This window comes from Nomascus leucogenys, chromosome 12, assembly GCF_006542625.1.
Source record: "Nomascus leucogenys isolate Asia chromosome 12, Asia_NLE_v1, whole genome shotgun sequence".
NCBI lineage: Eukaryota > Metazoa > Chordata > Mammalia > Primates > Hylobatidae > Nomascus > Nomascus leucogenys.
Genome location: NC_044392.1, coordinates 40,918,253 through 40,935,038, shown reverse-complemented (window position 1 = coordinate 40,935,038; position 16,786 = coordinate 40,918,253). Strand labels below are relative to the sequence as shown.

Here is a 16,786-nt window from a genome sequence, read left to right as displayed (position 1 = left end):
CTCCTTCCCTGGAGGGAGATGATCCCCAAAACGTGATTTAAGTCCTCAATTTCCTCTCTCTAGGTTGATCAAGGCAGAACTCTCTTCTCCACCTTAACCAAGCACCTCTGCTGCCCTCTGGGTTTTTTCTGTTTCTGGTATTTGTCCTTCCTATCTCTCACTTCTCAGTCTCCTCCCAAGGTCCCAATCATCTCTCTACATCAGCCTTTCTTTTTTTCATTGTCTGTCTTATACCCTCAATCCCTTGGTCTCTTGTGTCCACTCAGGGCCTGGGTTTTCAGATGCCACAGGGCTTTTATCATGTGGACTGTCTCCTTTGCTGTTTCATCTGTTTACTTCATTTTTGTTGCTCTCAAAAACCAAAACAAAGTAAGACACAAAATAGATGCATTATAAAATAATATCTATTGTGTCCTGCTGAAATGGAGCCTGTAGTCTCATTTCTTAGGCACTTACAAGGTAAAATTTATGAACTATACTTTATTAATGGACATTTACAAATGCCTGACATTTGTAATGGACATTTACAAGATGACTTGTAGAGGGGATAAGATATCTTATTGCAGACGTGACACCTAGCTTCTGGAACAAGGTTAGTGGCATTTGCCACTAGTGAGCATCATTTTCATGTTCAAATGAATAATGAAGTAATCAAAAAACTTTTTTTTGAGGAACTGAGACACTCAGACACAAAACACAAAATTAAGCACTCAGACACAAAACAACTTATTAGCCAGTTGGTGAGAGACCTAAGAAATACCATATCTATATAATTATCAGAGAATGTGATAAAAAGCTACTACTCTGTACTTGTGTGCCAAATGCTGTAAAAGTATAAATAGAGGGCTATATATTTAGCTTTGGACGGGAGGTTTTGGAAGGCCACACAAAAGGGATATTCAGTCTGATGCTTGATGTATGAAAAAGCCAGAGACAGAAGGGAGAGAAGGGCATCCCAGACACAGGACACAACATGGGCAAAGGCATGGGAGGATTTGGTGGGTGTGTGGGCCCATGATAATTCTGTGTGACTGGAGCCTAGGGGGCAGGCAGGAGACAGCCTGGAAGGGCTGATGGGTCAGATTGCTAAGGAGTGTGGTTCCCCAGGAAGAACATTTTAGTATGGAAGTGAAGTGATAAGATCCTCATTTTAGAAAGATTGCTCTTTATGTAATAGCAACCCAGGTAACACGTGATAAAGCAATGATCTGAGGGAGTGAGCATGTAGAGGGAAGGTGTGTTAGAGAATTAGGCCAATTAAGGGCACATGCCTGAGAGGAGCCATATAGAGAAGTTGGAACTGACAGGACCTATTCTCTGACTAGATGTAGAGGGGATCTGGGGTGACAGGGAGAATGAAGGAGCCAAGGATGAAAAAGTTTTCTGGCCTTGGGTAGCTGCTGATTGGTGAAGCAGTGAAGAATAGCAGTTCTGCACCCAGCCCCTGGAGTTGGATCCTAGCTTTTCTATTTACTAGGATGAGCTGTTGTGATTCAGCCTTAAAGACTTCACCTTTGTGTGACTCAGTTTCCTACTTTGTAAAAGAGAGGATGGTTGTATCTTCTTCAGAAGGCAGATGAGTTTTAATGTTTCTTATGGGCTTTAAATGAGTAAATGTAAAACAGGACAGGGAATAGTACATAGTAGGCACTGGATAAATGTTAATTATTTTGATTATGGTGGATCATTAGCATAAAACAGAAAAACAGAAGGAGAAACAGAAGGAAAGCAAGTTGGGAGGTCAGAGACAGACCTGTGAGTTCGATTTTGGACACACTAAACTTGAGGTGACTTCTGACATCTATGCAGAGATGACCCATAAACTATTGGAAATACAAGTTGTAAATGAAAGAGTTGAGATTATGAGCATTTAAAAATTCTCTGATGAATAATTTATGTGATTATTTGCCTACAATAAGACCTTATAAGAAAAATATTTCTCATTTGCAAAGATTTGGCCATTTTCCAGTCTCAGAATTGATCCATCCCAAACCCAGAGACTTGTACAGGGCTGTTGAGAACTGTCTGGGCAATCAGCCAGCAACAGTTAATAATTATCATCCATTCCTTTATGAATTCCCAAAGTCTGCAAGTCTCTAGAGAATGTATTAGTCATTACTTTCCTCCCTCAAGTCAGAATTCAGGACTTTTTTAATGGTCCTTTGTCAAAATGTATTAACACTTTCATATGTTTTGAAAAATTACTGGACTCCTCACACTTGGATGGGTGCTTATTTAAGTCTAAACATGCACGGCTGGTTTTTTTTTAACCACTAAATTGTTCAGCACAATTCTCCAAATTCTTATCTCTTCTTTTGTTTCTGTTATTTTTGTGATTTTTACTAGTGGAAATTTATAGTTTCTCTCATTTTATATTAACTCATCAGAGTGTTTATGACCTGAAACCTCTGCCTGTCCAAAATGCATATAGAGAGCTCTATCCAACCTTCTTTAATTAAACGGGCATTTTCAACAGAAAGGTTGAGTGGGTATCCAGATAGCAATGGAATTAATATATTAATATATTTACTTTGAGCTGCTTTTAGTACCTTAAAATATTAGTATATGCAAATATTCATTCAGTAGATATTTGTGGTCCACCTATTATGTGTCAAGCAAAGTGCCAGGTGTGTGTACACCTAAGGCCAAGTGCCAGGTAGGGGGAATACACAGGAGGTAAAAAGGGGCCACGTGGCAGAGTACAAGTGCATGGCCCTTGGTGACAAGAAGTCTTGAGTTCAAATACTGTCTTCCCAGCTTTCCAGCTTTGACAAGGTATTCCTATGTCAGCCTTAGTGTTAACTGGAAGAATTAATTTCTACTTTACAGGGCTGTCATGAGTATTGACAACAATGTATGAAGCATCTAGTTTAGCAGTTGGTATACAAAATAAGCCCTCAACGATTCTTACAGGCTCCCTACCTTCAAGGAGCTCTCCATTATTATTATTTATTATTATTATTATTTAGGTATATCCCCTGTTCTCTCAGTCTAACTGGGGAGGCAGATATAGCATCAGGTAAGTAGACTGTGGCATAATAATGGGAGGAATAAACATTGCATATAACAAAATATATCTGAATAAGGAGGGATGAGAGTTAAAAGTTTGATATACAACATTAATTTTGCATAATACTAGCAGCATTTCTGTTGTAAGAAGCTTATTTCATGAATTTGGATTAGCATCTTCTGAAGATTTCAGGCCTAGAAGAACAGCTTATAAAAAATTTCCCGAACTTTGCCATGCACAGGCACATTCCTGTATGAGCAACACCTCATTTAATCCCCACATCAACCCTACAAGGTAGGCACTATTATTATCCCCATTTTACAGATGGACAACCTGAGGTACAGCGAGGTTAAAGTAACTTGCCTAAGGCCATGTGACTAAGAAACCAGGATTCAGACCCAGGCCCTCTACTGTCAGAGCCCACATTTGTGACCACTCATTATACTTCCTCTTATTGTCTTTGTTCTTCAAACCCCCTTTTTTTTTTTTTTTGAGACGGAGTCTCACTCTCTCACCCAGGCTGGAGTGCAGTGGCGTGATCTCAGCTCACTGCAACCTCCACCTCCTGGGTTCAAGTGATTCTCTTGCCTCAGCTTCCTGAGTAGCTGGGACTACAGGCATGTGCCACCATGCCCAGCTAATTTTTTTTGTATTTTTAGTAGAGACGCAGTTTCACAATGTTGGCCAGGCTGGTCTCGAACTCCTTGTGATTCACCCACCTTGGCCTCCCAAAATTCTAGGATTACAGGCATGAGCCACTGTGCCTGGCCTTCAAGCTTCATTTTACAATCAGTAGAGACTGTCATTAATTATTGAGAAAATTTATACAAATCAAGGGAAATTCAGAGAAAAGTCAAACAGAAGAAAAATAATGAGTCTGGAAGAAAATATAGCCCGGCCATTCCTTCTCTCCAGGAAGGACCTAAGAAGTGCTCTCTGTGGACACGGCCCAAACCAGGCAGGCTCCTTCCTGCCTGTGCCCAGTTCCCAAGCTGGTCCAACCAGGCTATTCCCTCATAGCCTGTGTAGTTTCGAGTGTTCTATAGATTTTTTAAATCATATTTTAAACAAGCTTCACTTTCTTCTTCTAAGAATCATGAGCTGCAACATTCCTCATTTTCTCAGATGAGTCCTCAGTAAAGCCCAAGGTGTCTGCAGGCAGAAGGACTGTCCTGACCTACTAGAACTTTCCACCAGAGGGCTCTGTCTCTGAGATTTCCATTTTGATGCACACTTTTAAAAACTGGCACACTTTGGTCTGATACAAGATCCTGTTCCATGATGCTTTGATTTTATAGACCTCTTGGTCACAGTCTAGTTCATCTGGAATGTTGTGTAGGGGAAAATAAGATCACATGCATTTTACAGAAGGAAAATCTAAGAACTAAGCCCTAGAGAGAAGGGTGAACAGATAACGTGTTCATGAATCAGGAGATTCATAGGAGAGAAACAGTGAGAGGAGAGACAAGAGCAGGGTGTCCTGAGTCCAAAGGCCACCTTCAGAATTCCTGGGCTCTGGCTTCATCCCAGGTTTGCTCTTCTAGAAGACCTAACAGATCTAACCTGCTTCTGATTTTTATTTTTGACAATATGCACAGGGGCATTAGGACACTAGGAATTTTACTTGAGTGAGCATATTAGGAAGAGGAAGAGGGCAAATTAGAGAATAAAGATGTTCTGGAATGAGTCTTCAATGCATCCACAGAGTGAGGAGTGGTTTTATTTTAGGATAAACGCAACCTATTCAGTGTCACTTTGGAACTCCTCCATCCTTTACGACCAAGCCTCTTTCCTCCTTCCTGCACGTCTCTTCTTGGGGTGCTGCCTTTCACCTCCTTACAACTGGTTTGGTGCTTCAGCTGACCTCTTAGTTGGTCTGACTAACTCTGAAAGTCTTCTCCCTCCAAAGTGCCTTTACACTAGGAACAGCCTCTGATGTATACATCTTGATATTATTTTATTTTATTTTTATTTTTTGAGACACGGTCTCACTCTGTTGCCCAGGCTGGAGTGCAGTGGCAGGATCTCAGCTCACTGCAACCTCCACTTCCCAGGTTCAAGTGATTCTCCCACCTCAGCCTCCCAAGTAGCTGGGATTACAGGTGTGCACCACCACGCCTGGCTAATTTTTTTGTATTTTAAGTACAGATGGGGTTTCACCATGCTGGCCAGGCTCCTCTCAAATTCCTGACCTCAAGTGATCCACCCACCTTGGCCTCCCAAAGTGCTGGGATTACAGGCATAAGCCACTGTGCCCAGCTGCATCCTGATATTTAATGCTTGCCAGAATTTGATTGTACCATGCTTATTGGCTTCTATCTTTTTTTTTTTTTTTTTTTTTCCAGATGGAGTCTCACTCTGTCTCTCCCAGGCTGGAGTGCAGTGGTGTGATCTCAGCTCACTGCAACCTCCACTTCCTGGGTTCAAGTGATTCTCCTGTCTCAGCCTCCAGAGTAGGTGGGACTACAGATGTGTGCCACCACACCTGGCTAATTTTGTATTTTTAGTAGAGATGGGGTTTCACCATGTTGGCCAGACTAATCTCGAACTCCTGACCTCAGGTGATCCGCCTGCCTTGGCCTCCCAAAGTGTTGGGATTACCCCAACACTTGAGCCACCACCCCCAGCCAGCTTCTGTTTATCTGTAATTCCCACATGTACAATGTAGTGACGAAAACAAATAATTAGTTATGCTGTAAGGCTGAATGAGATGAGTTTTAGTGATACAAGGAACAAAGAGGAAAAAACAGCAGTGTGAAAAGATCCCTGATTAATTTTGACTCCTGATACCAGGGAAAGCTTTACAGAAGAGGTACCTTTTGAGGTGGGCATTGAAGGACATGTAAATGGACATGGGGTGAGGGCACACATCTGGCTGGGGCACTCTGCCACACATAGGCAAGGGACTGTGAGCATGCATGGTGCATCTGGAGAGGTGCTCTGAATACACCCCACTGACCCAGGCCCCTGCTCATTTTTCATGTTTCTCTCGCTTGGAGGCCCTCTGTCTTCCTCATTCTCTATCCAAATTTCATCCATCCTTCAAGGCCCAGCTTCATCCCTGCCCCCTCATAAGGTGTTTTTTGACTGTTCATGCCATTACTTGCAGCTGCAGTTCAGCGTTAACTGTAGTGTCTGTGCTGGAATTGTCTCCTGAGCTACACAAGGGCAGACATTATGTACATTTTCTACTTTGGGGACTTGCAGTTCCTAACATAGTGCTAATGGTAGTTAGTGCTAGATGAGTCTATGGATTCATTTACTGGGACTGATGTCTTTATCTGCCTAAATGCAGCCCATTGCTGTCCAGCCTGGGACTATTCATTGGGATTTAGGAGTTAGCCTATTATATTTGCTAACACATAAGGGAAACACTTCCTCAAATGATCATATGAATGTCCTGCTCAGTTGTGAATGATTCTTCCTCATTGCGGAGAGTTAATGGCTGTGTAAGCTGGCTGGTGGTCTGTTTGTGGGGCATGCCAGGGTGGGGGCACTCTGCCTCAGCTTAAACTCTGTAGTTCTCTGAGCCTTTGGAACTGGGATGAACCCAGTTTCATCATCTGCACCATCATCTCCCAAGTTCCTTCTGGAGAATGACTCTGCTTCTTGCAAGGTCTTCTATTTTGATGGTTGGATTATACCCAGTTCCCCAGAAGTGTGGGAAATATAAGCTGGTCAATTCCTTTTGGAGAGCGGGAATACTGGGCATGGCTGCTTCTTCTGCTGAGGCTGCTTGGAGTGATACAGAAGGAAATCTTGGCCAGAAAGAAAATCCTATGAGGCTTCTGAAGTAGCACTCCAAGAAAAGTGTCCCAGCAGTCTCTAGACCCTGCAGAAAGAACATTTTCCAACACTCCATTTGGAGAATGTGTCTACGTGGCTGAGAGCCACAACTCTGACAGAGACCCACACAGCACTGTCATCTGTGTTTGGACTTATTAAGCCTGTTGTGCCCTGCACAAAGATTCCCAGACAAAGGGATGAGTGCGCTTATATGCAGCCCACATTCTGCTCTACAAGCCACGCACTCAGGGGAAGGGCTGCATCTGCCTCAAGCGAAGGGTACCTTTTCCTAATTTGCTCAAGATGCGTGGTGGAGGCCACGCACTAGGGATCTTCACACATACTGACTGTGAGCAGAGCATCTTGGCTGGTGTGTCATGGCCTATTACAGGTGTGCAAAATATTGATCCCCTTCTCCCACAGTTACTGGGCAGGGTTGTTACCTCCAGTCACAAGAGGCCTCTAGTCATATGCAGATTCCAGAAGTGAGCAATCTTGATTGCTTATCCCAGTGTGCCATAAAAATATTATTTTCTACATGTGCTATGAAGGGAAGAAGTTTGGGAAAACTATACTAGGTAACCTGCTTTGTCAGTCATTCAGAAGGGAGTCATTTCAGGAAGGGTATGCATCCGTTTGTCCATTTAGGCACAAGCTATGCCCAGCAGAAGGTTTCCTGCTTTGCTTACAGGCTGAGATGTGGCAGTTTGCAATCTCCCAGTAACAGCTGGGCAGAGAAGATCTGGATCCAGGGAAGCTGCCGGTATTGGTGGTTGTAACTCAGTTTCCAGAGGGAGAATTCAGCCCAGCAGCCTAGATCACAATTTCATAGCTTGAAGTTGCAGGAGGTTTACTGTCCTGTGTGCTGGCTTTCCCCATCTGTGTAGGAGAGAAACATGTGAGAAAATGTTAACTGAGAGGTGCTGCTGGGGAACTCCAGTCCTGCAAGTTCCCAGAGGAGTTAAGCAAATGGCACAGGGGGATACCTTAGATTTGCCTCGTGCTGGGGAAATCTGGGGTAGCAGGGCCTTGTTCTTTGCTGAGTCCCTTGTGTTTGCTCCAGCTACCCCCCATTTGGGAGGCCCTGAGCAATTAACTTCTTAGCCCAGAAAAGAGCAATGGGAGGGAATGGGGGTGGGGGCATATTTGGAACGGATTTTGATTATAGGCTTGAGGTGACATTAAGGTTCAAGCTACCTGCATTCCTTGTTCTTAGTTGAGCCCTAGTTTTTTTGTATCCCAATAACTCCACTTTCACCCATACATAGTGGGGGCTCACTGCTCTCATCTCCTGTGCTCTAGGCATTTAGAGGGTTGCAAACAATCTTCCTATTGGCTTGAGGAGTCTTAGGTTTTCAATTAAATACTGACCCAATAATTGTCATCTAACTTGTCTTTAAGGATTTATCTTGAGATGTCACAATCCAGGATTCCATGGTTAATCCCTCAAATTTTATCTCCTTCTAAGTTAGGTTACTCTTGTTCCTCCAACTCTCCTTGAGATCCCTGCACAAATATGCTGGGCACCCTGACCCTCAATTCTTGCTTGTCCTTCTCCTTTTCTTCTCCTCTTCTTTCCTCATTCTTCCCCTTCTTCTTCTTTCCCTCCTTCCCTCTCCTGATCACTGAGAAAGTAAAGGTCCCTCTATCTGGTTGTCCAGTCCATTTGGCTTATCTTTTCAAGCAAACTGCCCCGTACTTCAAGTCCTCCTTAAAAGGAAGTAGCACCACCCTGCTCGTCGAGCTCATAGATATCCTCCCTATTGCCTTATAGGATCACTCTTAATTCGTACTCAGTTTACTTTCCGCTTGGTAGCTCAGCTATTAAACAGGAATACTTAGAAAACATGGTTCTTTAAGCAACCCTAAAGCTGTCCTGACTGTAGCAGCAGTGAGGACCTTCAGATAGTGGCAATCCCTCCTTAGAGCCCCAAAAGTTAAAGTCCTGTCAGAGGGCTTTGCATATGGCAGAGAAGGCCATAAGGCACAGGCATAAGGCACAAGGCACTTGACACTACAAATGGTTGCACAGGCTGCGTGTGGTAAAAGAGCAGCTGAGGGAGCAAATGAACTGAAATTCAGCTTCTGCTCCATTGCACCCATCTGGGCATCTGGCATGGGCCTGTGTCTGCTCAGAGGGAAGCACCTGTTTTCTCATTTTCACAACGTGAGCTAGCAGTGGCCCCAGGTATTATACGGAATGGAGTTTCCATACCATAGTCCAGAGGCACAGGGACTTCTGCATTTGAAAGGTGGGATCAGCATCCCAAGTAGGATAACTCGTGGGTGGCCATTGACTTGGGGAGTGGGACTGTGTGCGTGGGTGGAAGTACGTATAGACCAAAAACCTAGGCAGTGGGTCCTGAGAACTACAAGGAGTCCCAGGGGAAACAGCTAGCCCCTGGTTGGATGGACTGGGTACACCGGAATGGCTGGAAGAGATAGGAAAGCAAGGATAAAAAGCCAGAAAGGGGTTACCTTATCAGTGAACTGCACTTCAGAATAAACTGTGTTCACTGGCTCTTCCTTGGAGGGAAGCACCTGTAAAACATGCATCTTCCCCTCAGTGAGGGAGCCCAGGCCCAATCTTACAAGTCCCCTTTCCTAATTCTGCCTCTACCCACCATCCTTCCCTGGTCCCACGTTTACTAGGTGGCCTCCCCCTTGGCCTCAGTTCTGGCTCCATCCGACTCTGGAGAGGCTTAGGATCAGGAAGGGATAAGGTGGGGGTGAATGGGTAGCAGTTGGGCAGGGTCTCAGGGGTGAAAAACCTCAGAGGCCAAGAGGAGAGATCCCATGGTTCAGGATGAGTCCTGCTCAGTCAGGATTTTAGCTTTCCATGGGCTCTGTGGATCCAGCTGCCCTATCAGTCCGAGCATAACGCTAGACTGACCAGGCAGGCCTCAGTCTCCCCCTTGATTCCTTGCAGACTTTAAGGAGGCAGGCTGGTGGGGACACAGGAGAAGGTGATCTAGGGTGGAGGGGAGGGAGGGGCAGGCAGGTAAAGGGCGGGTGGGAGGAGGGGTGTGGAACAGTGGCTCTGAGTCTGAGGAAAGCAAGCCGCTGCTGCTAGGCCAGGAGGGGCATTCAAGGGAACTCGTCTGTCAGTTCTGTTGCCTCGGAGCCCCCTTAGCAACGTGTTCACCACGGTGGTAGTCACATAGCAGCCCTCACCTCACTCCAAGAGCTCCTCTGTTGTGTGGCCCTTCTAGGGGGCGCCTTGCTCCTAGTCATGGCTCATCTAACCTGGAGCCAGGCCCACTGTGGGACGCTCAGGGCCTCAGCCCATGGAGGCTGCCACGGGGTGACAATGGGTCACGTTCCTGTCCTCATAGAAAGATCCGTGGCATCACTTCCCTGACATAGTATTTCTTGGTTGGAACCTCTGGACTCTTGGCCATGGCTGCTTTCTAGACAACAACAAGCGGAGGGCAATGGCTGCCCATGACTCCCTGTCATGGAGATGGTGGCACAGGGGTGTCCATGAATTGCATCAGCTCACCTTGGACTGCAGGATTTCATCATAGATTCTGGACTCTGCTGGCTGGGTGTTCCTTGAAGCCGTGATATATGTGTATATGGTTTTCTTTGAGGCAGCATCTGTCTCACAAATAAATATAGACCCACAGTCTGTGAAAGGTGGTTTTTTTTAGAGATGATCTATTCCAATGTTCTCTTTTTTAAGATGAAGAAAGGAAGCCACCAGGGGATAAATGGCTGCCATCCTCTGAAATGGATGCTTGGATCCTCAGAATGTCTCAGGAGTCACTTGGCTGAGGCCTCACCCACAGGTCAGTGGGAATTCTCTTCTACTCTAGAGTCCAGATTAGGCCAAAGACAATTTCCCCAACCCCTCCCTGTGTGGCCAGTCAAATGTAGCTCTTCTACCCAGGATCTCCCTTCGTGTCTCTGACACTTGCCACTGACTGTCTCGCATGGCTAGTTGACTTTCCATGTCATGGTCTTAGTTTTTTAACTTGATTGATTCTTTCTAGTTATACACTGTTTTACATTCTTTTGGTGCAGACCTTGCTGTAACCATCTCAATGTTAAGCACATAGTAGATGTTTCACGAACATTTATTGCTTGTTTGATTGATTCACAGTCTGTTTTTGTTTGTTTTTGAGACAAGTTCTCACTCTGTCACCCACGTCGGAGTGCAGTGGTGCACCACCTCAGGGCTCACTGCAACCTCTGTCTTTCAGACTCAAGTGATCCTCCCACCTCAGCCTTCTGAGTAGCGGGACCACAAGAATGTGCCACCACACCCAGCAAATTTTTTGTATTTTTGGTAGAGACAGGGTTTCACCATGTTGCCCTGGCTGGTCTCGAACTCCTGAGCTCAGCCGATCCACATGCCTTGATCTCCCAAAGTGCTGGGATTACAGGCATGAGCCACAACACCCTGCCAATTCACACAGTTAATAAACATGTATTAAGCTCCTTCTATGTGCCAGGCTCTGTGTGAGGCCCCAGAGAAGAAAGACAGTAGATAAGTCTTTCCTTTTAAGAATGTATAGGCTAGAAGAGACATTCACATCAGTGTACTCCTTTGCTTTGGTACTAACACAGAACATTTTAGGGTCAAGGTGCAAAAAGATGGCCAGAATTTTGGGCCTTCATAATACAGGGCACCAACATACCTGCAAATAACAGGTCTGAGCTGAGCAGTATTACAGGGCTCCAACATTCAGAGTTTAGTCCTATCATGTATTTGGTGAGTATGAGACAAACTGAGTGCTCTCTCTTGTCTCATTTATAGATGCAAAGAATAGCCCTTTTCTCTTCCCAAGAGGCAGTGAGGGATTGAAGACGATATCCCTTTGAGGGACCTTGCAGATCACCTGTGGCTCAAGCAGGCTGTGCCTTCTCCCCATTGTGAGGCCTTTTGAGTATGGCACATGTCACAAATCCCCTTCCCCCTAGAATGCCTCCTCCTTACCATGCCCCAGGCCCATCAGTTATCAGTATACTAGTTAACATTTATCAAGTATTTACTAGGTACTGGGAATTGGGCCAAGTATTTTGTATTTCTAATTCCATTTAATCTACTTAATACGTATATGCAGCACACCTTATTATTGTGAATATTTTACAACTGAGAAAATGAAAGCTTACAATGATAAAATAACTGGTAGCTGATAAATGGTCAGGCTGGGACTTTCACCCCCAGACTGACTGCAAATCACGTGCTTAGTCTTAACCATTCTTTTGTGAACTCCCCATCCCTCCCAATTATTATTCAAGGAACTTTGTGGCTGAGAACTTACAAGGGTTCTTAGTGAAGGTGTTCAAGCAGGAACCTGAGGAATCAGACCCAAAGGAGAGTCAGGAACATGGAAGCAGAAGTTCCATATTTTTTATTGTGATTGATGGGAAAAGGAAGTTCTTGGGCAGACATGGGATGTGGGTGAATAGGAGGGTATAATGATTCCTTCAGGGTCTAAGATCAGGTTTTCTGAATTGAGAATGGCACAACTACAGAATGATCCAGAGGATTTCAGAGGGACCTAGTGACAACCATGGAGTACAGGATTAGTATGTGTTTCTCAATGACTCTCCAATAGTCATTATCAAAATACAATGAAATTGGAAGTGACCCTGGAGATCCTCTAGTCCAAACATTTCACATGTGAGGGCCCTGAGCTGGAGAGGTGAACACACTTGTACAATGAAGCACAGCTTGTTCATGTAGGTACTAAGCTCAAACCCATGTTCTGGGCCCACCAGATACTGGTGATCTCAGGAATGGATTCTGAAGACCATTCAGGGTAATGTCATACGATCCTCAGAGCCATCATTCTGGGAGGTGGTGGGGTGGAGATTAGAAGAAGGCAGATTCCCCGGAACAATGGACCTTTCGGCCAAACCTTGGATAAATGGCTTCAATTCCAGGAGGAGAGAAGGCGAGTTTCTACATTTTACCTTCTGGGAAAATCCTACCTTTTCTTCTCTTGAACAAATGGAACAAAAACACTGAAGACAGAATGAGAACAAGCAGAAAGAACATAGCCAGCACGCTCAGCAACCCGGTGTGGTGAGTACGGAAGCCCATTGCGATGTCTGAAAATAGAAGATGCAGTGAGTCTTGATTCTCAGGAAATAGGCCCAAGAGGCTGGGCAGGTTTGCCCACAGTCAGGGGCATTATGAAAATTGGGTGCCCTCCAAAGGAGTGCCAAAGCTCCTAGGGAAACTAAACTTTCTTCTATTAAAAGCCAGGATGAGAAATTGAATCAGAGAGTTGATCAGGGGCTGCCATAGAACACCCAGAAATGTCTAGTATCTCTCAGAAGGATTTGGCCTCTTTCCCAGTAGGCTTCTGGGAGGTGATGCCCTCAGTGACCAGGCCAAAGATAAAGGAAGCACATCTCCCTAGAGAATGTGGCCCACATTCAGACCTTGCAGCTCCTCAGAGTGATCTCTGAGACTCACCAGGAGAGATGGGCAGAGCTAGTTACCTGCACAGAGCTGCCGGGCAGAGATGGAGTCAGAATTGTTGCTGACAGGGTTCTGGGCTGTACACGTGTAAGTCAGCTCTTGGTCCTCAGGAGTCTGGAAGATTTGAAGGACATTACCCTCTTCTCCCAGGGGACTCCAATTGTATGTCACATTCTTTTCTTCTTTCTCTACAGAGCATGTCAGTGTGACATTACAGGTGCTGTTCACAGATGCCATTAAACTCTGTGTAATTTTTGGTTTCCCCAGCCGACCTATGAGGGGCAAACACATGAGGCAATGGTGAGCTGGAGCCGGCTTGTACTAGTTTGTGGGAGCCAATTGTTAAATTCCCAGAAATTTGCAAGCCATCATTAAAAATTAAATTATAAAAACTTAATTAAATAAATTATGTTAAAAATAAAGGTAATACATACTCAAAACTCATCATTTTCTAAGCCTTTTTTTTTTTTACATTTTCCTACTGTCTATGCTCTTGAGGTTATCTACGTCTATTGTATCTGTCCTTTGTTAATGGAGTATCTGTCTTTCCAACTCTGCATGTCTTAAAATCAGCCATGGTAGGAGTATTTACCCCACAGAAATTTGCAATTGCTATAAGCTAGGACTTGATTTGCTGTTTTGATGATTGTTGCTCTAGACTTAAGACAGCAATGGAGGAATGCAGATTAAACTTAAAATTGTATAATATCTGTAGCCATTACATTGTGAATAGCACAAAGAATAGGAAGTATTCTTCTGGTGTTTGGAAACCATTATCCAATTCGGCAAAGAAGTCACTCGCGTCACTGATAAACAAATGAAGCTCCAATATATATGTCTTTATTGAATCACTTTTTTCTTATTATTTAACTGAAATGAAAATATCAACCAATGTTCATGTTGGAACTATACTTATACATCAATTACAACTATAAGCTGATTAGGGATATAAATGCTTAGCAAAAATCAATGAAAGCATTCTGGGAGAATAATTGGAATTTATCCTCTAGTGCCCTCTCAGCAAAATAAATTCTATATAGAATTTACAATAAAGACTATTATATATTTTATTATCATTAATGAAACTGTGTGCTACACATCCTTCAAGTCAATAAAATTTGTACTAAACATAAATTATATATATATGAATACACACACCCAATTAAGAGCTAATTGGGTGAACATTTATCAGTACACAACTACAAGAAATAATCTTTTTTTTTTTTTTTTTGAGACAGAGTCTTGCTCTGTCACCCAGGCTGGAGTGCAGTGGCATGATCTCGGCTCACTGCAAGCTCCACCTCCTGGGTTCAAGCCATTCTCCTGCCTCAGCCTCCTGAGGAGTAGCTGGGACTACAGGTGCCTGCCACCACGCCTGGCTAATTTTGTTTTTGTATTTTTAGTAGAGATGGGGTTTCACCGTGACCTCGTGATCCACCCACCTTGGCCTCCCAAAGTGCTGGGATGACAGGTATGAGCCACTGCACCCGGCTGAAATAATCTTTAAAATTTTTTTTCATTCTGTTTTCTGGTGTATGTATATTTTCTTTATTTTTTTTTAAACTATCCATGGTGGAAAGCTATAATTTCTTTAAAAGTTCATTAAAAATGTCTCTACTTCAGCAATCAAAAAGTAAACTATAAAAGTTGAAGGCTAGCAAAGGGTTACTAAAGAACAGTAATATTTCAATTCAAGTGATAGCTAGGACTGGAGCTGGCATGGAGAAGCGTTAAGGTCTTTTCTTTTACCAGGAATAAGAAAATGACCACATTTGGAGTTAATAAGTTCAGCGCCCTCTCAGCAAAGTTGCTGTGGTGGGGTTTGTTTCTTCCACTGTAGCTATGTGAGGAAGGAGGAGTCAGAAGCAACTGGTGCACAACTTTCTAATTAATGTGAAGTCTAGAAAGGCAATAAATTCAGAAGTGTAGACACAAGATATAAGAACCATTATCTTGTGTTTGTGAAGGAACACAACATGAACAGTAAGAAGCTGTAAAAATGTTTGATTCCAAGCTTGCCAGAAATTCTGGTCCTAACAATCTTTTAGAGGAATCTATTCCATATTAGAATTAGTGAAGACTTGGAATAAACCCAAAACAAGTTTGGGCTACAGACCTGGATTAACTATAATAGTGATTGATACGATATCAATTAGTAGAAAGTGAACCAAATTTTGTGTGTGTGCGTGTGTGTTTCTTTAGAAATTTGATTTACAAAAATGCCTAGGGAGTGTTTGGTGTTTACCAATTTTTAGAAAGTTTTTTTGGGGTAGGTGCTGAGGTAGGGGACAGTGGTGAGGAAGAGGACCCCATCTCACTTTTCTCAGCAGGAACAGAGGTGTTACCTGCACAAAGATGCTGGGAAGAGAAAGTCAGAGTCATGGCTGACAGATCTTCATCCTCCCAAGCCAAGAGTGTGGAAGCCACTGGAGACCTGGTTCAGAATCCAGGCTCTACTGGTCTCTAGCTATGGAATAATGGAGAAGGTATACAGATTCATGGAGCTTCAGCTCCCTTATTTATAACATGAGGATAAAAATTTTTCCCTAAATACGATTGTTGTGAGGATTAAATGAGATTTTGAAGATAAAGATTATTCGAATTACCTATTTACTTATCTATCATCTATCTGTCTGTCTATGCTGGTATGCACATTAATTATCTATGGAAGACACAGAATAAGCTGGCTACAGCCACTGCCTCTGAGAAGAGAGAGTTACATCTCATTGTATTATCTTTTGCTCTTTTTGTGCACACAGTGCTTAAATATGTATAATCTATATATTTTTAAAATAGATAGTAGAATGCCAAGCACATAAATGGTGTTCAATAAATGTTAGTTTCCTTCTCTTTATTTTTCCAGCTAACTACCCATAAGGTACAGATTTTATTGTATATACAGTACAGCTTTCTCTCAGATATTACTGTCCTAATTGCAGGTGGTAGAAGACTTTCTGAAGATTGGGTAGGCAAAATTAAACATATAAAGGGATAAAAATAAATATCTTAAAATTGAATGCCATCTTTATTTTCTCAGCTAAAGTTCTTGAATGAGTTAAATATTTTCTAAAGGGTTGACATTTGGGTATGGTTCTTTGACTACATTATTCAAGCCTAGTTCAGAGCCTTCTTCATCTAGGAAGTCCTTCATAATGAGATTTTTTTAAGGGATAAGGATTAAAAAATTAGTGATTACTAGTTATCGAGCATTTGCTTTAAGGCAGGCACTATACTAGGAGCTCAACTACCATTATCTCATTTAATACCATCGATTACAATCTACATTCTATAAGTGAGGAAACTTTGGGCCAGAGAGGTTAAACAACTTTCCCAAGATCATACAGTTGGCAAACTATGCATAATCCCAACATTAGTGTTCTTTCCACTATGCCGTCCATCTGTATAGAATCTGATTCAATCATCTTATATTAATCGAACATTCACAATTGCTAAGCACTGTGAAAGCTGGGAATACTATTCATTCATTCTTTTTCAACAAATACTTCTGGAGCATCCACTATGTACTTCATGATGTTGGTGCTGGGAATATA

General features: G+C 43.2%; 1 protein-coding gene across 4 annotated transcripts in view; it reads right to left on the bottom strand.

Annotated features, from left to right (window-relative positions):
• Window positions 1-382: 382 nt before the first annotated feature.
• Window positions 383-16,786, bottom strand: part of CD84 (CD84 molecule) — a 35,942-nt gene continuing 19,538 nt past the window's right edge. Inside the window, exons 3-8 of one of the 4 annotated variants that reach the window (XM_003258716.2) lie at window positions 13,256-13,507; window positions 12,722-12,859; window positions 12,067-12,099; window positions 10,299-10,396; window positions 9,275-9,337; window positions 387-7,675 (exon numbers count right to left, since the gene is read on the bottom strand). In XM_003258716.2, coding sequence (XP_003258764.1) covers window positions 7,610-7,675; window positions 9,275-9,337; window positions 10,299-10,396; window positions 12,067-12,099; window positions 12,722-12,859; window positions 13,256-13,507 — 650 coding nt within the window. In that variant the 3' untranslated portion in view covers window positions 387-7,609. Of the gene's footprint in view, window positions 7,676-9,274; window positions 9,338-10,298; window positions 10,397-12,066; window positions 12,100-12,721; window positions 12,860-13,255; window positions 13,508-16,786 lie in introns of all 4 variants that reach the window. The other 3 variants (XM_012511011.2, XM_003258717.2, XM_003258715.2) reach the window with 3 other exon arrangements.